The sequence below is a fragment of the Falco cherrug genome, chromosome 7, assembly GCF_023634085.1.
Source record: "Falco cherrug isolate bFalChe1 chromosome 7, bFalChe1.pri, whole genome shotgun sequence".
Classification (NCBI taxonomy): Eukaryota; Metazoa; Chordata; class Aves; order Falconiformes; family Falconidae; genus Falco; species Falco cherrug.
This window is the reverse complement of record NC_073703.1, coordinates 53,351,654-53,372,872: the sequence shown is the minus strand read 5'-3', so window position 1 is coordinate 53,372,872 and position 21,219 is coordinate 53,351,654. Positions and strand designations below refer to the sequence as shown.

At 39.0% G+C, this 21,219-nt stretch overlaps 1 protein-coding gene across 6 annotated transcripts in view; it reads left to right on the top strand.

Moving 5' to 3' along the window:
• The window catches only part of ZFYVE26 (zinc finger FYVE-type containing 26), a 52,531-nt gene that overhangs the window by 17,700 nt on the left and 13,612 nt on the right, over positions 1–21,219 (top strand). For all 6 annotated transcript variants that reach the window (XM_055717103.1, XM_055717102.1, XM_055717104.1 and 3 more), the window contains 19 exons: positions 146–235; positions 952–1,020; positions 1,639–1,790; positions 3,090–3,288; positions 3,583–3,846; positions 4,029–4,148; positions 4,430–4,594; positions 5,533–5,760; positions 7,171–7,276; positions 8,055–8,794; positions 9,359–9,555; positions 10,463–10,567; positions 11,163–11,285; positions 12,027–12,203; positions 13,327–13,573; positions 14,692–14,790; positions 16,658–16,815; positions 17,746–17,915; positions 19,357–19,382. In XM_055717103.1, the coding sequence (XP_055573078.1) occupies positions 146–235; positions 952–1,020; positions 1,639–1,790; positions 3,090–3,288; positions 3,583–3,846; positions 4,029–4,148; positions 4,430–4,594; positions 5,533–5,760; positions 7,171–7,276; positions 8,055–8,794; positions 9,359–9,555; positions 10,463–10,567; positions 11,163–11,285; positions 12,027–12,203; positions 13,327–13,573; positions 14,692–14,790; positions 16,658–16,815; positions 17,746–17,915; positions 19,357–19,382 (3,435 nt within the window). The remainder of the gene's footprint in view (positions 1–145; positions 236–951; positions 1,021–1,638; positions 1,791–3,089; positions 3,289–3,582; positions 3,847–4,028; positions 4,149–4,429; positions 4,595–5,532; positions 5,761–7,170; positions 7,277–8,054; positions 8,795–9,358; positions 9,556–10,462; positions 10,568–11,162; positions 11,286–12,026; positions 12,204–13,326; positions 13,574–14,691; positions 14,791–16,657; positions 16,816–17,745; positions 17,916–19,356; positions 19,383–21,219) is intronic.

Genomic DNA, 21,219 nt, shown 5'->3' with positions numbered 1-21,219 from the left:
TTACTGTAGAAGAGCTCTTAGCTGAGATCAGCTGTGTTCCCTTGAAAGATTTGCCATCATAGCTTTGCCTATGTGGATGTGCTGATAGATTCTTTAAGGTAGACAAATAACTGTTTAGTAATGTTTTTGCTTGAATGTTTCACAGAACATCAACTTGCAGCTTCCAGGAGGTACTACTCTTTAATCAGGTGCTCCAGCTTTAAGAAACGGTGTAGATCTCAAAGATACAAGACAGGTGGGTTGTAAAAATGACTTGGGGAAGACATCTCTGAAATGTGCGTAATTTTGCTGAGCTCATAGCTGAATGCAATTAGATTTGATGGACTGGGAGCAGGGAACTAGATTTATTTCCTTTAGTTTTCTAACTGGTTTGAAGTGTCTTAGTCCAGTTCCACATGGGTTGAGGTTGTTTTCCTAAAGCTCATCTGCACAACTAAAAGGATAGTTAAATTAAATTCAGTTAGGAAAATAACTTCTTTCATACATAGTCTGATCTGGGGCAGGGGAGAACTTCACAACTACAGTACTAATTCTTCCCTTTCTCCACTATATCCAGTGACTGGTATATTTTCATTCCCATCACAATAGTATCTAAGATGTGAATTTACAGAAATTTGTGGCTTAAATTGGCAGCCTTAGGAGAAAGTTGGGTTCCCAGCCCTTTTTCTGTTTAGCCTTTAAAACGTGTGTCTGCTTTTGGGGTGGGATGTTCCAAAATAAGCAGATCTAAAGTATGTGACATGAGTCACTGATGGGCCACCCCAGCATAGTATCTTGACTAACATTTTCTTCAAATCAGTAGTTGTTGCATTTATCATAGACATGGCTCATTAGTGAGATACACTTCAAGATCTCTTGCGGGTGCCTGATCTGTTACTTGCAGTCAATTTTAATTACCTTGTCTAGAAAAAGTGCATTTAATGTGCTGGTTTTGATTTGTTTCTATTTTAGATGGGAAAGAGGGAACTTCCAGTCCATCATTAGAAAGTACAAGTAGTGAGCTAAACACCAGTACCTCAGGTATTAAACCTCAAAAGTAGTATTTCTTTGTCTTGTCAATGTGTGTGTTGAAGTATTGGCTTGACTAGTTAATGTGAATTACTGCTGTATGCAGGACAGAATTAGAACTTTTCATTTCTCAGAGCTCCCATTTTTGGCTGACTTTTTTTCTAATTAGAATAGTATATATTTCCTCTTCTGGAATAAGAAAATTAGATGTTTCTTGATATTTTTGGTTTGCAGGAAACAGTATGCAATGTAGTGATGTGCAAACTGTCAAAGAAGTCATGTAACCTGAAACATGCTTAGGCATGCTAAGTTGATTTAGTAGGTCCAGTACTTAACTTCTCCCTTTATCCATGTTGAACCAGTGCTCTAGCATTGTGTCCACATTATGTAGCTGCTAAACAGCATTACAGTTGGTTGAGAACCAAACTGAAAGTTCTCATCAAACAGTGAAATATTACAAGAATTTTTAACAAGATGTTTATGTTGACCCCTTTACCTTAAAACTTTCTTGCTAGTCTGCTCCTTTATTTTTGTGTTAAATATGTGAAGTGCTATTATCTGATAGTTGGCTGTTATCTGGTGAAATTTTTTTTCCATAATAGTATACTGATTAATTCTGTTGTCTTGTAGAGGGAAGTAGCAGCAATGTGTCTGCCTCGTGTAATTTGGAAAGCCGGGTGAGACCACATCAGCAAAATCCCCTCATTCCTATGATGCTTTCCCCACCAGAATCACTGCTAGTTTCTTGTGTTTTGAGAGGAAACTTTGTAGAAGCCCATCAGGTAAATGAGTTACTTGTATTTGGTGCAACTAAAAAATGAATTTGGTAGTGACATTCGTGGTTGTGATTGCCGACTAAACTCCTGCTTCTTCTGCATTAGCAAGCATAGGGCTGCAGCATCTGCATTGCAAGTGAAAGGGTCACTTCAGAAGTAGAAGCAAGTGAAAAGAACAAAGATACTCCAAACCAACATCCCAAGCATGCTGGGTTTTTTTTCTTCCATGTTACATAATAATGGTTTCTCTAAACCTGGGTTCTCAAAGCATGAAAAGGTTTGATGAGAGCTGGTTAAGCTTAGTGTTTCAGCTGAATGAAGGACACAGAGCTCATGTGAAACCTCTTCAGGAAGCAGCGTCTGCACGGCTTACTTTAGTCAGTGAATCAAAACTATGAGTCTCTACCACTTGTAAGCTCAGCAGGAATGTGTAAATATATTCCTTACCCAAAGCACAGCCAAAGTGGCGATTACGTTTATTTGAAGAAGGTATGTTTTGAGGCTGAATTCATGGTACTGAAGACAGGCAGAACAACTTGAAAATGACAGTCTGCATATTTGTAGTTCTTTGCTCTCTCACAGCTGTGCATACCTTTCTCTGTGTGGCTTTTGGGCCACTGCTCTGAAAAAACATCCTGAGATGCATCAGTGATTGAATCTGCTGCAAAAAGCAGTGACCTGGCTGAGTTTCAGATGTCATTTAAGCATTGCATTAGCAGCAGGTTACTGCTCAACTCATTAGTTCTGTTTGACATCAAGCATGCTGCTTTGTCTTTTTCCTACTTACAAGGCCAAAAAGAAGCATTTTGTTTTGCTTTGTTACTTTGGATTTCAATATTGCTGATGATAATGATTGATTTGTGTGCTGTTGCTGGTTTGATAACAGGACCTTGCAGAGCTGTGCTTATCTATGCTGTTTAAATTTCTGGAAGATATTACTCACTTAAAAAGAATTTGTTTTAAATAGTTCACTTTGGAGTCCCAACTTGATACATTTCATTACATAGTGTTTTGAAATAGAGTCATTCTGAAAGGTGTGGTTTATGAAAATTGATTTATCTCTAGCCTTGCAGCAAAGAATAGCTGAGCTTTATAAAAATAGTTTAAGAATGTCTCTAAGGTTCCTGTTTTTCAGGCACTCTAAAACTCCGTAGAAAAAACCCCACCATTTCAGTCTGCCATGTTTTTCAGTTAAAGTCCGTTTTATTGGATTCTCTATTTCCTCTAAAACCTCCCAAAGCTCTTTGACCTTCAAAACCGTCTTTTGACATGTCCTGTAATTATGTCTATTCTTATTTCTGAAAGGTGGCTTTGATGTTTAATCTGGACACTTCACCTTGCTATGGTGAATTGATTTTCATGGAGCGCTACCAAGAGGCAGTACGAGAAATGGCAAGAGTGGAGCACAATATTGAGAACCAAGCATCAGATGGCACTGGAGGCATCAGGAAACCTGGCAGCGGCCGTTCGACACTGCAAGCTATTGGGAATGCAGCAGCAGCTGGTAAGATCCGGGCGTTATGAGTTCTTCTCATAAAAGGTGACGGAGAAAGCAATTTGAGTACTGTCATAATGAATACAACAATCATTTGGAAGAAGAAGTTGTGGGTTTTTGAGTTAAAGGGAGCCTAGGAATGCTGAAATTGGCTGTTGATGCCCCATTAGTTTTTCTGTAGTAATTGGTCCATGAAGCAGGCCACCTATTGAATTATTTTCATAAAGGATTAGAGAATAATGACAGGAGCTGAGACAAATATGCTGTTTAATTAATAATTTTGTGTTTTGCTGACACATGTAGGTATGGTATTTTATTCCATCTCGGATGTTACTGATAAATTGCTTGCAACTTCTGGAAGTCTTGCCCCTACTCTCCAAGAAAACTTCTGGATCAGCAACATCCAGCTGGAGCATACTGATCCTCTGCAGAAAGTCCTTGAGGACCTCAGTCCTTCAGCCATGGCGGCATTTGACCTAGCTTGTACTCAATGCCATCTTTGGAAGACCTGCAAACAGCTTTTGGAAACAGCAGAAAGAAGACTGCACAACAGCCTTGAAACTCAGGGTAGGGTTTTGGTTTTTGTCTTTATCAACATGGGCCTGGGAACAGAAAATGCCTCTCTGTGCTGTCTTGTTTGTGCTAACATCTGAGTCTTAATTAAATTTCGTTTTGTACTTTCGTGTTAGTTTCTCCTTTTTGTGCTTCTAAATTTTATTTTGTCCACCTTTGCACTATCATGTTTCCAGGCCACCGACCTGACATTGTTTTACTGCACTCTGAAGGTGTAAAGGGTTTCCCAGCAGTTCTGCAGCAAATAAGTAAAATTCTCAACTATTCCTGCACATCACAAGGGCAATCCAAGCCAGGTAGTGTGCTATGCTGGTAAGATTTTTCTGTTAAAATGTGCTCAAATCAAATTCTTGCCTTCTGTTGCAATGGAAATTTGAAGTTTACATTTTTTAGCTTGGTATTTAAAACAAAAAAAAAAAAAAAGCAAGGAGGACAGGACATGCAAGCTCAATTCTGAATGAACTGAAACACTTTGAATTTGGCAAACTAGTTGTATTAAAATTTTGGTTCTGTGGGCCTTCTGTGCAAAATATCTCTGTCTTTGTTATAGTTGCTATTTCTTTCTCTCTTTTTGTAGAGGTCTCAGATGAAAAGACAGGGAGTCATTTTCGATGCAGTATTGTAGACCTTCTGCAAGCTTGCTACCCTGCCTTAACTGAAGAAAGTATTACCAATGAAATTGTTTTATCACAAAATCTGGATCAAATCCTAAAAGCGCTGACATGTGTTGAGCATTCTGTGGGTGAGTTATTTTTGTGATTATGAAGACTGACAAATGGATCTAAATTTTTATTTGGGCTTGTCCAGACAGCTGTAAATCCAATAGTAATGCTCTTTGACATATGCATAAATATATATATCTTTTAAATCATAAGTGCAAAGTGTAAGATTTATCTGTAATTCTTATATTCTGAGTGTTTGTTTTCAGAGCTAAAATTGTGAACTTGCCAGAGAAGAAAGGAAAATATCAATGAGTACAACTGAGATTATTTGTCCTACTTTTCTTCAGTCCTAACAAGGAATTTTTAAAGTGTATTTTAACCTGACAGCTTATAAATAATTAGGTGTATCCTTACTGTTGCTTTTTTTTTGTTTTTTAACAAAAAGGAGATAAACTTAAAAAGCTACTGTAACATAATAATACCTTGCAGTTTTCTTAGTGCTATCATAAAACATCTCACCCTTTTCTGAAGAAGTCTTCCACAGTTCCTCTTCTCAGAGCTCTCTGCATTATATAGCACACACACACCCCTTCGCTAAATTTCTAAATGGCATGTAGGTGTTTGTAAAATATTTAAAGATATTTGTATGTTTAATGAGAAAATATTTAGGAAAGTTCTAACTGCTAAATGTTACGGAGCACAAGGACTTGTCAACACCTGTGTTTTAGAATAAGCTTATGTGTTAATGACACACAAATAGCTATATTTTAGGGCCTGCCTTAATGTATTTCTAACTTTTCAGAGGCGTGATTACCAGTTTAGATGAACCATTGATTTATTCTGCTGTGAAAATTTAGTTGCTTTCAGTAAGATTGTAATGCCCAGACTGAGATCTGTACTCGCAGAGAGGAAATTAGTTTAAAGGACTTTTCTCTCTTCCTCTCCCCAACCCCCTCCTTCCTTTTTGGCATTTAATACTTGAATCTTGGATGTATGTATGTCTGTTCTCTTAAACCAGACTGTAAAGCAAGCCTGCTTGGCACCTTGGAGCAGCAGGCCTCTCTCAGACCTGCAGAGCTGGAGAAGCACCTGGTTTGGAATCAAACACAGCTCCTGCTGAGAACTTTTGACCAACATGTCCAAACTGTGTCTGAGAGCAACACACAGACAAACTTTGTGAAGGCCTTCTTTAACTACATCACTGCAATGGCTGCGGTTGTGTTACGAAGCCTGAATGCAGAGCTAGGTAAGGGGTTTCTGCTGGGAAGTCTGAGCTTACGTGAAGATACCCAGATTGTGTAGTCTGGCCTGATTCTGGAAAGTAATTGTGCAAAAATGGTTCCTTGCCAAATGTGTCTACTACCTCTGCACAGTCACATCTTTTGATTTCAGCTGATTATTGGTTGCTTTTGTTATTTTATTTCTTAACACCTAGGCTACCCACAGCTAAGATAAAAATCACTGATGGCAGTAGGGAAATAAGAACAGAAATGTTAACACTGACTCAGATTTTGCACTTGGTTTAGACAAAACAAACAACCCTTGACCTCTAAAAGTTCTGATCGCTACCCAAAAGGAAAGAGTGACTTTTTGGATCCAGGGGATCAGCATGCTCCTTTAGAGGCAACCAGTGCCCTGCTGCTCCACGGGGATAAGAAGGGAGTGTGTAAGAGGCTATGCAGAGGTAACAGGCAGGGTTTTTTCCATAGAATCAGCAAATGATGGTGGTCCATGAAAAGTAATGCACCATCGGCACATAAAGCTGTCAGAAGAACAGAACAATTTACTGTGCTAGGAGAAAAAACACTTGTCTGTTTTTTAAAGTTGACGCTAATTGAGCCGCACTACTGTATATACCACAGTACTGATTTCGGACAATACCTTCCCAAAGGGATAAGAAATAAGAAGAAAGGGCAGAGATCTGTTTTCATATATGCTGGTTCAGCTCCAGTCGCTACCATACAAACTGTAACTTCCTTATGGACATGATTCAATCCTCGTTGACTAACTGCCAAAGTGAAAAAAAAAAATGCACAGTATTTAAGGGCTGGGTGACTTTTGCAGAACTTCTGTTGTGCTGGAAGATAGAAAGAAAAGGTAAATTTACAAGAATCTGTTCAGAGTTACTTGATACAACTCAGTAGTGGATACAGAGGCTTTTCAACAATACTGGCCAGGGTTTCACTCCTTTTGTAGAAGTAGCTGTACATCTATGAGTTCTGTCTGCCTTTGCTCACTTTGACTTGAATAGAGCATGGACTCGTTAATCTACATCCAGACATTCCTCAGAAACCAATACTGCGCGTTTTCTGTCTCCCACCACAAATACATGTTTTGGTTTAAGTTTGAAGTAGAGTTGCTAAACTGTTTAAACCTGAATCTCGCCTTAAGGCCAAAGTCTCTCCGCTCTACCTCTTTTGGTAATACGTTCAGTGAATGTCAGCCAGTGGTGCCAAGTTTGAGAGGCATATCATAATCACAAATGCCTTGCAATTTACTCTGTTTTTACTGCACTAAGGTGAATACGGACCTCTGTGAATTTAGTCAAAGAGGTTTCAGACTCAGGCTCTTAAAATTTGTGTTCCTAAAGTAAGACTTGATTGGTGTATTCAGCTAATGTGTTTGTATTCTAATAAATGTTTTATTTTTTTTAAAGATATATCTGCAGAAGTGAAAGTGGGGAACCCTTTCATACTGCTACAGCAGAGCCCATCTCAGCTGCTCTCCCAGCTTGTGTTTGAGAGACAGGTTCATCCTGACAGGTTGGTACTTTTCAGATTATATACTTCTCTAGGTTATTTTGGCATTGGTGACTTTGGGCCTCAGCTAGGATTAAATTCTTCTCTGGCTCATAAGCACAAGTAGTACAGCCTGCTGTGTCCCACCAGCTGTAAGAATTGGTGTGCAAGGAAGTGCTTAGTCAGGGGCTTTTCTCCCAACCAGACATTTTTACTAGGGAAAATGGTGAATTCTGTATTTTAAACAATTACTGTCTGTTGTGAAGAGAGAGAACGTTTATGTGGATTTTTTTAATGGAACGTATGACACTTCAGAGCAGTGGACTTTAAGCTTAGCAATATAATAAAATAGATCAGTAGGGCTTCTTAAGAATACAGCTAGGCATGGCTCTTGCCCTGGTGAGTAGGAAAACTGGGTAATCTAAGGTCCTTCCTTCACAGATGACTAAATTAGGCTGGCGTGGAAAGTGTCTGATTTGATGAAATAGCTCTTAAAAAGATGAGCACTAATGGTGAACTGTTTTAGTGTGTCACATTTAGGTAAAGGTCAGCGTTTGAGGACTAAGTTCCTTTTCTTTAAAGGAGTGGCAGCATAAGCTCTGAGTTATTGATGTCATGCTATATAAGTTTTTTTTTTTTCATACTGAGTAAACATAGGTTGTGTACTCTTCCCCTGTATGTACATGTGAAGAATATTAGGGAGCTTGTGTTCACAAACTACTTGGAAGATTTATTAAAATATGTAATTGTAAAGTACCTTTTATATGTGCTGGCTAAGCTCGTTCTGTTTTTAATCCTGCAGGCTTTCTTCTCTCTTGGCTAAAGAAGGGTTGAACTTGAATGTGCAGCAAGTTATTGTTAACTGTTGCTGTGAACCACTGTCTTTGTGCAGTGCAAGGCAAAGCAGCCAGGCAAAGTATCTTCTGACAAATATCAGCAGCTTAGCATACCAGTGTGCCTACCATTGCCTGCCAGATGTTGAAATACCTGTTCACAATTCTGCAGTGACCTCTGAGGATATCTCCACTCAGGCCCCATCCTCTGTGAATGACTTGAGCCAGCACACACTCACTGCCTCCTCCCTGGACTTCCTAAAGTCTCAGTCAAAGCTAACAGCTGCAGTGGCATGTCTAAGTGCATCTAATATACAGAAAAATCCCAAATCGAGTTTATCCTGGATAGAATTTCGGGGCAGACGGGAGGTGCCCTTAGGTTTGGAACAGATTTCTAGGGAGTGTGAGGCATTGTTGAAGGAGTTCCCAATATTGGAACGATTTCTTCTTGCTATGTTTGAGCCACTTCAGAATCAGCAAGAGGAAGGTAGCAGTTTGGCTACAGTCTTTGCTGGCAAGGCCTACATATCTCTGGTTCTCGTAGGACTGCATTCCACCACAGCTGTTAAGGTATTAATGGGAGTTTTTGAGCAAGCTCTTGCTGCAAAGGATTGGGACAGAGCTCTGAAGGTCTTGGATCTGTACAGTCAGGATGTGGAGGAGCTGGTCAATGTGAAGGATGCTCTGCTGAGCTGTGCAACTGCTGAAGGTAAGAAGGATTAAGTCAGGCTTTTTGCCTTTCGTATTTTTCTTTTTTTCTTTATTTTATGGAGAATACAGCCTAGATCAGGATGTGGAAACTAAAATAGTGGCCCTTGGGCAAATCCAAAGATGGAAACAGATCCCTCCCTCCCTCCTAAATTTTTCTCTGACGGTATAGTTTCCATTTTGTAAATGAGCAAATCCTGACCAACTTAGTACAAGGCAACTGGAGTGCTTCTGTGGTGTTATTTTTATGTGAAGAGCTGAATACATCAGGAGACATTAATCATAGTACTGTTAATGGAACATCTCCTACAGCAGTATCATTGTCATATATGGATGATGTATCATGTGAAAGGAGGTGTCTTTTAGAGACTGTAAAGATAAGTATCCCATGCTAGTATCCCATGCTAACTTTGGTTACTTCATGAGAATCTGATGCTTGGGATAAGCCTTGTGTAGATTTTTCAGCACTGTACTGTTTCTTTTGGTGGTGCAATCCAGTGAGGTTTCTATAATTTTCCAAATGATAGAAACTGGGTTTCAAACTAGTGGTTTGTTTCCTCCACAGATAAGCATGGTTGGCAATACTTGTTTCCAGTAAAAAATGCAACATTGAGAAGTAGGCTGGCCCTGCGCGGTCTGGACAAATGGCCCCTTGATGCCTGTTTGGAAATCCTAGCTTATTGCATTTCTGATTTGGGCATAACTGATGAACTAAAAGCCAGTCTGCAGAGCAGGAAGAAAGAACTTCAAGTTTATCAAAAGGTACAAAGTCATTCTTCAGGTAACCAGTGAGGTGAAATAGGCAGCAGGGAGCAAATATGCTTGCCTTTGAGAAAGTTTTAGCCCTTGGTTCTTTTTTGGTCATAATAGCTTTTCAAGTCTTTCATCCAAAACAGTTCATGTTTTCAGTGCTATAGTTTCCAATTAACACTCTGCTTCCATCCTTCATGACTTTCCCACTCTCCTGTTAGCATTCAGGTCTGCAAACATGACTAGACAAAAATATTTGTGAGGTTGCTTTTTTTGCAAAGTATTTGTTTTTCCATTCTATACAATTGCTAGATCCGCTGGAAGCTTTTCTTGGCAATTCATCACTTCATAAGCTTGACAGGTGCAGGTATACCTAGGCATGGTATGCAAGACTAGCAGTCCAATAAGTGTGCTTGTATTGCAGTCAGTTCTTCTAACTGCAGGGTAGTGCAGATACCCAAGCTGAGTCAGACTAGCTGGCCTAGAGTTCAGCACAAACTGAAAAGCCAAACAGAGCAAAAGATGGAATCATAAATCCCTGCTGAGCTCTGTCTGCTAGTGGTTCTGCTAACTGACAGCTGTTTTCTCTCTGTTAGTGCCAGCAATGTCTGCAGTATACATGTGCTTTTTAATCCATAATTATTGCCATTTAGTCTTTTAAAAACCTTCCCTTATGAACATGCTTTGTAGACTCATACCTCTGGGAAAATTGTGTAGTCTTTTTTTTGTACTGCAGGCGCATCACTTTGTCCCAGAAAAGGGCTAGCGATAAATGTGGGTTGTCTGCTTGACTTTTTTTTTTTTTTTTTTTTTGTATGAAGCAGCTCTTGATGTGATCAGCTCAGCTATTTACTTAGATGTATTGATTGTTGTAGATAAGATTTTAAAATCTGTGCTACCCTAATATTAACTCTTTCAGATTCTGAATTTGCAAAGTGAACCATTGTGGAATGACTGGCAAGATCTGAAAAAAGCATGCACTGATGACCCCCAGACCATCATGAATATCATTCTGAAAGCAAAGGTTAGGCATAGTCATGTGAATTTTGTTGAAATAGAATGCATTAAACTTTGAATAGCATCTTAAAATGCCAATCAATAGAGATTAGCTTGGGTGAAGGAATTCCTTTACTCAGTTCTGTGCTACAGAAACAAGTATAGATCTGTGTTTAATGTTAATATTTACATTTAGTTAATAATCCTTAAGTGTAAGCTATAACTTCTAATTTGAGATACAACTTGTTCTTTTATCTTAGAATTTTGAAGACTTCAATAGCATGGCTTTTGGCATACTACAGGCATTATTATATAAGTACTAATACTTATATAATTACTAGTGTTTATATAAGTACTAATAGATCTGGCTGATTTTAAAACGTCTCTTCAAAAAGCTAATCTGCTTACTGTGAGATGAGAAGGTATTCTGAATGCAGGTGGACTTTGACAGTATGAATTATCATCCTCTTCCCCTTATCAATTTAATTACTTTTTTGCATGTGGGAGAGGAATCTAAGCTACAGAATTTCTTGAAGGTGATGAGAACTTTGGGAGAAACAGCTGTATCAGGGTAGAGTTTGTCCTTTCATTATTTTTTTCTTTAATTAAAAAAATATCTTTAGGATTACGTCTTGTGTGAGGAATGGGGGCACTTGTATCCTGTCCCAAGAGAAGACTTGATCAACCTTCACCGTGAGCACCTTCTCCACTTGTTGGAGATGGGAGACACAAACAAAGCATTGCAGGTAGTAGCAAGACTCTTTCAGCCATACATCCATAGATCAAATAAGTTGACACCTGTTTTCTTTGACTCCTTTTTGTGTGTTTCCATGGCCTTTTTGGTTCCTCTCCCTTGAGATGCTGTTTGCTTAGATATGCTTTCAGGATCCTGGCTCACCCATGTTCTGTTTAAGTGAAAATCCAGCTTGGCAATCTAGTTGTTGGACCTAATAGCATAAATGTCACTTACATGGAAATACAAGGCCCCTTTTTGAAAAATCACAACAAAGCATTTCTGTGCTGCATAAGGAAAAGAACCAGAAGTGAAACTAGCAACAGGAATTGGTCAGTTGCGCTTCAGTGCTCAAACTGATGAAGTGTGCCATCTTCTGATTTTAATAACTATGGAGCTGTTGCTCATAACAGGGAGCATAAAATAAAGTGCAGGCTTGCTCAGACTGTGTAGCTTTAAAAATATTCTGGAAACAAAGTGAAGATTTCTTATCACTAGACCTTCTGTCCCGTTCCTTGCTGAACCTCCTGCTTGATCTAATTTTAAAAATATTTTGATTAGTAAATTGAGCAAATGGACCATGAGTAGTCTATAAATGGATTACCTAAATCATCCTTATGTATGTATGACACCTGTGCAAGTTAATTTGCTTGCTGGACCATTGTAGAGCAATAACCTGTTATGGACTGTACATTATAAAGGCTACTTTCCAGGAATGTAGTAGCATTTCACTGTATTTTGTTTGGTTTTGTAGCTTCTGCAAAGAATTGAAGACCCTGGTATTTGCCTTGCCATCAGTGAGCAGTCCCTTGACCAGCATCCAAACTTGGCAGCCTCTCACTTCTTGGCTGATTACCTCACAGCTCACTTCTATGCGAATCTGACAACTGCACGCCGTAATGAAATCCAGGCACTCTATTTGGGATCAAAAGTGAGTAAATCCCCTGCATTGTGGGATTAAGGGCAATACATAATTATATAAATTTATAATACATGAAGTCTGTAGACTTTACCAGAGCATCCTCACCATATCAGGTCTAAGATTCGGAGTCTCAAGATCCAAAGGGAAGTTAGAGATGGTTTAAAACTTCTTCCCTTCCACAGCTTTGCAGTTCCTATATTATGAGGTGGTTGTAGCTCCTAGTATGAACACAGCAGTCTTGTTTTTGAGCTGTTGGGGAGTGGAGAAATGCACAGGCTAAAAGAGGGTGGTGTTTATCAGGATTGTTGCTGTGTTTGTACCAAGTGAAAAAGAAAGCATCCTTAATTTATTCTCCATGTCAGTAACACCAGGTGTCCTACATATGCCCATCTGTATGGTGGTGACACATACATGGCATGTTTCTCTCAAGTGCCTTCTAAAGATAGATAACACGATTTTTTTTTTTTGATGGCTGTTGCCTTCGCAGAAGTCATACAGGTTCTGTGCTCAGCCTGAGAACAGGTGCATGAACCAGTAGAATTCATAATAAGTAAACAAAAGGCAGTGCTTTTGGTAATGTCCATTTTGTTGTAGGAATACAAATAGCAGCTTGCTCTAGTGTGTGCCACAGCAGTGTTTTGCTGGGCTTCCTGTTTCCTTCCTTCTTCCTTTTGAAGACATGATTTAATTTGGGAAATGTCCATATGAACTGTCCACCTTTAGGAGAATTGCTCATGTTTTCTCCTCGTGATACTTCTTCAAATGATGGAAGGATAAGGATTGAGCTAATACTATTTTTACAAGCTTACTTCAATGAGAGAATGTGCTCTACCCTGCTACAACATACTTGTCACAGGGTCACAATATCCTTTCAACTCTTAACTGCCTCTTAAATGAGGAAATGTTTTACAGAATGGGAAAGCGGAAGCTAAGTAATTTCTGTAAATCTAGTCAGTAATTCAGTAATGAAAATAGGAGTAGGTTTCAGAAGTCCCATCTCCAGTTTTTGGCCTCCATATATAGTTATTCCATTCTCTGCATAAGCTACTGTGCCAGTTTTTTGTCTTTAATCTCACAGAAACAGATTTAAAAGTATCTAATTTTAACATAAGCTTTTTTTCCTGTGTCTCAGGTGCTTCTAACTCTGCCTGAGCTCTCCCGTGTTAACTACTTCCACCTGTCCTCCAGGCCACTGCTCATGCTGGAACAGCTCCTCATGAATATGAAGGTGGATTGGGTAGCTGTTGCTGTGCAGATGCTGCACCAACTCTTAGCTGGCCAGGAAATTGGTTTTACTGTAGAAGACATTGACAATTTGCTCTCCAAGTATGCAGAAAAAGCTCTCAACTTCCCTTTTGCATTAAAAGAAAAGAGATCAGGTGACTGTCCATGAGAATGCTGGTTTTCACTTGGAAAAAAGTGCCAGTTTCACCCCAGAATAATTTTGCCGGTTGTGCCACAATGTTTGTAGATGTATGCCTCAGTCTCCTGCTAGCCCAGAACATATTCTTAAAGTCTTTGCTTTTCTTGTAAATAAATGTTCTCAGGACCAACACCTTCAAAAGTTTCTTGGACTTTCCTTTGTTGATCCTTTTTGGGATCTCTTTTCTTATATGATACTGATCAATTTTATTTCATTCCTGCTTAATGCAAAGTCACTGATGACTTAAGCAGTTCTAAAACCTGAAGCCAACTGCATCTTCCCCCAGATAGAATGGGGATTTGATCTTTCATAGTCTTTCCTCCTACTAGAGTCTGGTTCCTTTTTTTCACATAAAAGCCTTAAACTTGTAGTTCTATTTAACATTCTCAGCACAGTTCCCCTTTCTGATTCGCCAATCCATTCTCATCCATGTTGTCTTTGCTTCTCCTGCATTTGGCTCTCTCCTTTCAGGGTTTTAGAACTGGAACAGTAGAGGGTGCTGCAGATCAAGTCCAGTGCTTTTGTTTCAAAGCACATGGTGTGTCTACCTATCTGTATCTATTTATAACTACATACATGGTACCAACTTCCTTTGTGCTAGTTTCAAAATGTTGACTGACTTCGTGATTTAAAGATATGGTTCTTGCTAATATAAAAGCGTCAGACTTGCCTATATTCTCCTGGCAGATGACCTATAACTTTTGCAAGTATGTTCCTTCCACTGTCATGTGAAGCATTTAATATTTGCCATGAGCACCTTGTGTCAACTAATTGTTTTCACATCTGATACTTACTCTTTGCTGTATTATTCCTGTGCCTATCAGTAGTCCATTGCTTTGGTGAAGATTCCTTTCTCTGTGTTTTAGGTAACTGAATTTTATATAGTTTTGCATTAATTGTTGTGGGCTAATTTTCATGAAAACATAGTAATTTATAATTACATAGCTAGTCCTGTTTTGTGCTGACATTCTTAGGTACTCCTGTGAATGCATTCCTCAAATCTTTGTAAAAACAGGTAGATGTATGGCCAATATCGTTCCCTGATTTTTATTTTTCTTCTTCCCTTCGTCCTAGATTCTCTAATACGTATCCAAGAAAGTCTCAGTCAGGTATTGGAGTGTGAAGCAATGTCTAAATCAGGATCATCAGAACTATCTCCTGTCAGCTTTACTGGTAAAGCTAAGACCTTGATGCTGTTTTCTTTCAACCTGTTCTTATTTGTTTTATCCCCTGTGTATGTGTGTCCCACTGCTTAATAGTAACTTGGGTTGCATTTAATGCAAATTAGTAGGTCTCTACAGTTGGGTGCTTTGTGCCCAATTAAAAGAAATCTTAAAGGGGAACAGAAGTGTGTGGCTTTGTTTTCATTTTTGTTAGGTATCCACAAAATGTCTGAAAAAATCAGCACAAAATCTTTCCATTCCAGACCCTACAGAAAACTGTAAGCCTGAACAGAACACAGGAAACGGGACTAAATCTGCGGGACAAAAAAATAATTACTATTTTGCCACGACTAGATTGCTAGTGGATTGATGGTGCTGCACATTAGTCTTTCTGTGTCTTGACTTCTGTACTCTGGGTATATAGGCAGAGCTTGTCTGAAGCCCATCATTGTGGTGCTTCTCCCTGTCTTCCTGTTCCTTGCTTAGTCATTATTTTTTCTTCTGGATCTTAACTTTGTTTTTTACAGTAAAAATCTCATTCATATTGTATTTTTTTCATTATTCTTTTGGTCCTTTAATTTATTTTTTTTCTAGGATCCCTCTTGTGACCTGAGGGAAATAGCATATGTTGTATTGTCTGAGAGACTCTACTCACAGTCCTAAACCACAAATAAATAGGAACGAGATAATTTACGCCAAAACAACTGAAGAGCATTGTGGCTTAAAAAGAACCACAAATCCTTCTATAGGTTTCGTTCGGCATCTAAGGCAAGAGATACACTCTTCAGAGGACAGATACTGTGAGAAACGCACACAGTCTGTTCTCTCAGGGAACAACTAGCAAAGGATATCCTCAGACCTCCAAGGCTGAAGATTCTCAGCAAGTGGTGGGCCTGAACTAGAGCTGCACAGTGATACCCTGATGTACAGGTTAGGGTGTCTGAAGTGTTCTCTCGTTCTGTGTCCTGAACTGAAGACTGGTTTTGCTCTGCCTCTTGGCAGCATCTTGGACTGGGCTGTGTAGCTCTTCAGGTTTTGCTCATAATGGTCAGCTTAATCTGTGTGTTACAAAACTTGAATGCATTGTCCTCTAATGTTCCTTTGCAATCCAGTATCTACTTAGGTGAACATGAGTTAGCTTTATTGGAATGGAGATTTCTTTCTTTTTCTAGCTTAGTATTCACGTACACAGAAAGTGGCTTGCAGGCTTGTGATGACATGTTGAACTTTTTAATTAGCTTGTAGTGTAACTGGCTCACATTATATAAACTGAAAGCCTGTTTAATACTGTAAACGTGATTTGAGGAGTATTTCATTGGCAAGGGCAAAGACTTAAAAGTCCTGCCTTTTTGAACAGATTTCCCCACAGTAGACTGTAAAGGGGACCAGAACAGGGAGGAATAAGCTGTTGCTAGCCATACCACACATCTCCTGAGATAACAAAGAAAAGTCTCAGTATTTAGGAATGTCAACACTCTGTATCCTTAAGATAACATTTTATGCTATATCGCTTTTTGGTATCCGTATACCAAGGTAATTTTTTTTCTTCCTCCTCTTAAGTCTCTGCTTGTGATACAAGAACAGATGTTGACAGGTTGTCTTATAGTTCTCTAATTGTTATGGTAAAGGTCTATTAATAAGTATGTACTCCTGCTTATTAGTACTGAAGCGCTATAAGTTTACAGTCTTAAAATTTTAGCTTAAAACATATATATTCCTTTCAACCAGGTGTGGCAGAATAACATTGTGTAAGATAATAGTAATAGTCTTGTGAGTCAGAAAGATCTTAGAGCCTCTATAGAGTTTTCTGGTATTTAAGACTCCATTAAACAGCTTAAATCCCATTCCATGTTTTTCTTGGCCTGGCTTTCTTTAAGGTCTCACCATATCTGCAAGTCCCAGAGACAGAAGTTTGCAACAGAATTTGTTTACTCAAGAATTTGTGCCTCCTGAGAAGCCGCCACCAAAGCAGCAATGGATACCTGATGACACTGAAACGATATGTATGGTTTGCAAAACTGAACGCTTTACTATGGTAAGGAGCAAAGATGAAGTAAGGATATTCCTAGAACTGTGACCTTAATATGAACACTTGCTCACTGTCTGTTTCCTATGAGATACTAGCTACTTCAGCAAGTTTGCCTGCATCAGTGTAGGCCTGGCAAGATTGCCAGTCCTTTGATATTTAACCACTGGTTTCTGTTTAGTGTAGCTGAAGAGACTGGGAACAGTTAGTTCCTTGCAGAGCCCTGTAAATAGAGCATAGATCAGAGAGAAGACAACTATGAGATCTCAAAATTGTGTAATAGCAGCAGTATTAATATTTCAAAAGGCTGTCTAGTTGACTGTGCTGGCAAGAAATAACATGAGCATTATATAATTCAATTACCAGTATAGAAAATGATTCTTTGCTGTTAGTTATGCTTTTCTGAAACCTGTTGTTTCACAGAGTACTTGAGCAACTGCGTTGGGGCTCTAAGGGAGAAGATTAATTTTGCTGTTTTGCAATAGTTTTAAATCGAGTTTTGCGGGTGTGCTGGCAGCCTCTACTATTGCTTAGAAACAGTACTGTTCACTCAAAGTATCTGTTGCTTTTGAGTTTGGAAATTACTAAGATGGTCTCAGAAAGACAGTCTACAGCTTCTAACTCTTCCAAGAGTTGATCTAATTAGTGCTGTGATCAAAATTGGGACAATTTAAACAGTGGAAAGCCCAAGACTGCAACAAATGTTTTAAATACCTGCCTCTAGGTTTTTGGGTTGTTTTTTTTTTTATTTCTTTGCCATGCCCTCTCCAGAAAGGAATTGCAACAGTGAGAATCAATCATTGTATAGTTTTGAAAAGCCTTACTGTGCATGGTGGTTTTTGTCTTCAAATGGAGTAACTTTACTCATGAGTGGAAGCAGGTATAGGAGGGAATTTCTGTAAATTCTTTCTGTTGCTCATCTGTGACTCTCTTGCTTAGTTTAACAGGCGCCATCACTGCAGACGTTGTGGCAGGCTGGTGTGCAGCTCTTGCTCCACGAAGAAAATGGCAGTAGAAGCTTGCAGAGAAAATCTGTCTCGTGTATGTGATCAGTGCTATAGCTACTACAACAGAGACCATCTGCCTGGCTTGGTACAAGACACAAGCATGTAAGTCCTTCCATTCTAGTTCTCCTCAATTTCATATACACAGCAGACAACACAGAAACATCTTAGAATGGTTTGGGTTGGAAGTGACCTTAAAGATCATCTAGTTCCACCCCTGCTGCCGTGGACAGGACACCTTCCACATGAATGGAATGAGAGACAAATAAGAAATAAAGGTTTATCCTGATAATATAATAACATCAGCTTTTTGGCCTCCAGCTGTTGGGATTTTCAGGTTTAATGGGTGTGGGGATGTTCCTTATGCCTCAGTTTACTTTTCATATTAAAAAAACCTGGAGAGCCAGGCAGCAAAGTATTTAATTTTTAAGCGTCAGTTGATCATTAACCTAAGGATTGAATGCTTTGATGCAAAACATGTTCAGCACAAACTACTACAGTATGACAAAGTTTCCTGCTGTTTACTTGGCTCCTGGATTAACATCACAAGTTGACTAGCTCTGCTGGACGTATCAGTGTGTTAGTGTTATTTCGTATGTTATTCCATAATCCCTTGATTATGACTCTTTGAACCCTTGGGGATTCAAAAGCAAGTTCATGATTAGACAGGCTTTGAAACTGCCCTTAATAAAAGGGACAGCTGTGATCACAGATTTTAATGATGTGGCCGCTTTACGCTGAGAAATGGACTGAAATTTGTTGTGTGTTAGACCAGCTGGTGAAAAGTGCAGCTGAAAAGAGTGAATTTTACTGTCCATTACCCTGTCAAGCCTGCTGATTCTGCTATCGGCAGGCTTGACAGGGTCACTGAGAGTAAGACTTAACTCTTCACCTGTACTTCCAGCTGTATTTCCTGTTTTCCTAGCAAGCCTGCAGTCAATAGTATCTGCTGTGGTAGTATCAGCAAGCCTCCTAGGAAAAGAGGACTACTGTGCAGATCTGAAAAAACAACCATCTATCTCTAGCTAAATCAGTTTGTGTCAGAATGGTTGCTTATGCTGCCAGATTAGGTCAGCAGAGCTTAGCAGTGAGTGTGAATGCCACCTGTCAGGTTTTAATTGCTTAAGTATCTGTTGTTTTTTTAATATGTGCCCTATTTCTGTATCAAAACCAACTAAATCTTAAGGGCAGAGACCTGGATGACAAGAAGTTCATTTTAGCTCTGACATATAGTGATACTGAGCAGTTCTTGTTCTCAGTGTCTGGTTTTTTATGATGTGTGCAACAGTACTATTCCTACAGAAGGTTATAAGAACTAATTACTTAGTGTAGTTGAAGTACAATTCAGAAGCAGGATGTTAGATTTCCAGGCAGCAGGGGGTAGGGGCAGGGCAATGAGTCGGAGAGAGAGCAGGGAGGGAGAGTTGTTAGATTTTTACAAGACAGCGTTCTGAAAAGGCTAGCCATATTGATCTGTTCTTTAAAACTGTGTTTTCCCTAGTGTGCTGGAGTATGCCTGATGTTTCTTTCTGTCATTTTTTTACAGCAGAAAAGATCAGAACCAAATGGAAGGTAAGGATTGGAGTAATGTTAATCTTCAGGTTTTTTAAAGTGCCTGATTAGGAGTAGAGTTAGAGATAGGAAACTGACACCATGTAGTTGCAGCTGAAGGGTGATCAAAACTTCAGTAACAAAACATCACTGATAGTTTTCATGCCTGCAGGCTGAAATTGAGTATTCCAAACTTCTGTGAATGGAAATTGTGATTTAGCAAAGATGTCTGAGCCAATATTGAACACACTGGATGGGAATTAAAAGAAGGAACTGGAAAACAACAGTCGAAGAATACACTTTGCATACTAGAAACAGTCAGTGAGAAGCTGTAGTATGAGTAGCAATACATTAGCCCACCACAGAGCTGTGCTGAGTGATCCTCTTTTTACAAACCAAGATAGTGCAACTCTGAATACCACTGCAGTGTGCTGTCGTGTTTGATACCCTGTGCGGGCTGGGAGTAGCGCAGAATGTTGCCCCTGTCATCTGTCTGGTTGTGTCCTGAGTTCCGTCTCCTTTGATGGTTCTGTGAATATGGACTAGTAATTTTGGTGCCTCAGTTTCCACATTTAATACCATAATATTTCAGGAATAGTAGAATAGTAACAAAAAAATTTAGTTGACATTTCTTTTTCACTGTAATTTTTCCTCAGACAGTTTTTACTGTTTGTTTCTTAGTCTTGTGTTTGAGGTGATTCTGCAAAATTTTCCCTACAGCAATGTGAAATTCTGGCAGACCAAAACATGCTTATTTTAAGTGCTTATAGCAGTAATGTGGAACATGGTGCAAAACCTGCATTTGTGCTACAAAAAAAAAAGAGAATATTTTTCCTTACTTGTCCCTTTTAAAGTATGATGGGCTAGTATGACTGCTACCTTTGTTACAAGACTGAAATAGCTGAAATGCGATTTCTGAGCTGCTACTTCTAGTTACATCTTCCTCTTTGGCTGCAGCATTGCTGCACATCACTGGGCCCATGTGATTCAATCAGCAGGAGTGAGTAAGAACAGTATGATGGTCCTTAGATTTAAAAAGGAAGTTGGTTTATTCTGCTTTTCTAACTTATCTGATGAGACTGTGAAGAAGGCTTATCAAATATCTTTAAGCCTTGTTTATGATAATTATTCCAGTTTCCAATTTCAATTTAGAAACGGAGAGGGGTTTTGTTGTGGTTTGTTTTTTTTAACTCAGCCTACATAGAGTTACTCAATACTTAAAGAGTCCTCCTCTGAAATCTAGAACAGTAAATTTTGAGGGAAAAGAGTAGCAAATTAGCATTATTCTCCATTTCGTAGCATTGTGAGATTGGCCATTGTTCTTCTGCCAGGAACCACAATCACAAACTTGAGCATCAGACGGCTTGTGCATTTTCAGCTGCACTCAGGTGACAGACAATACTTGATCTGTAGCAATTCTAGATTACTGATTTCAAAATATTGTTTTATATGGGAACTTAATGTAAGGAGTTAGCTCATCTTCTCACAGTCTTTTGTCTTAAAGCTGCTGGACTATTATGTTCTAATAACTTGAATTCTAAAAAGAAGAATGAAGCAGTTAAGTCAGTTTACCCTTTATTTTACAACTGATTCTTCAGTTTCCCTTTTTACCTATAACCCACAGGTCTCATATTTCCACTTCTCTCCTGCTCAGAAGTCATTAATAACTTCTCTGAGGCAAGGCTAAAGAGAGGGGAGGTTGCTATGCTTGATGTGCAGTAGGGTAAGAGTTCAGTAATCATTTGAAGACATTGCTGGAGCCAGGTTTTGGTGACAGGATATTGGTAACAGTAAGTTTAGGTACAATTTGGCAGCCTGCTGAGGAATGGAAGTGTTTTTGTAATCTGTGTGCTGGACA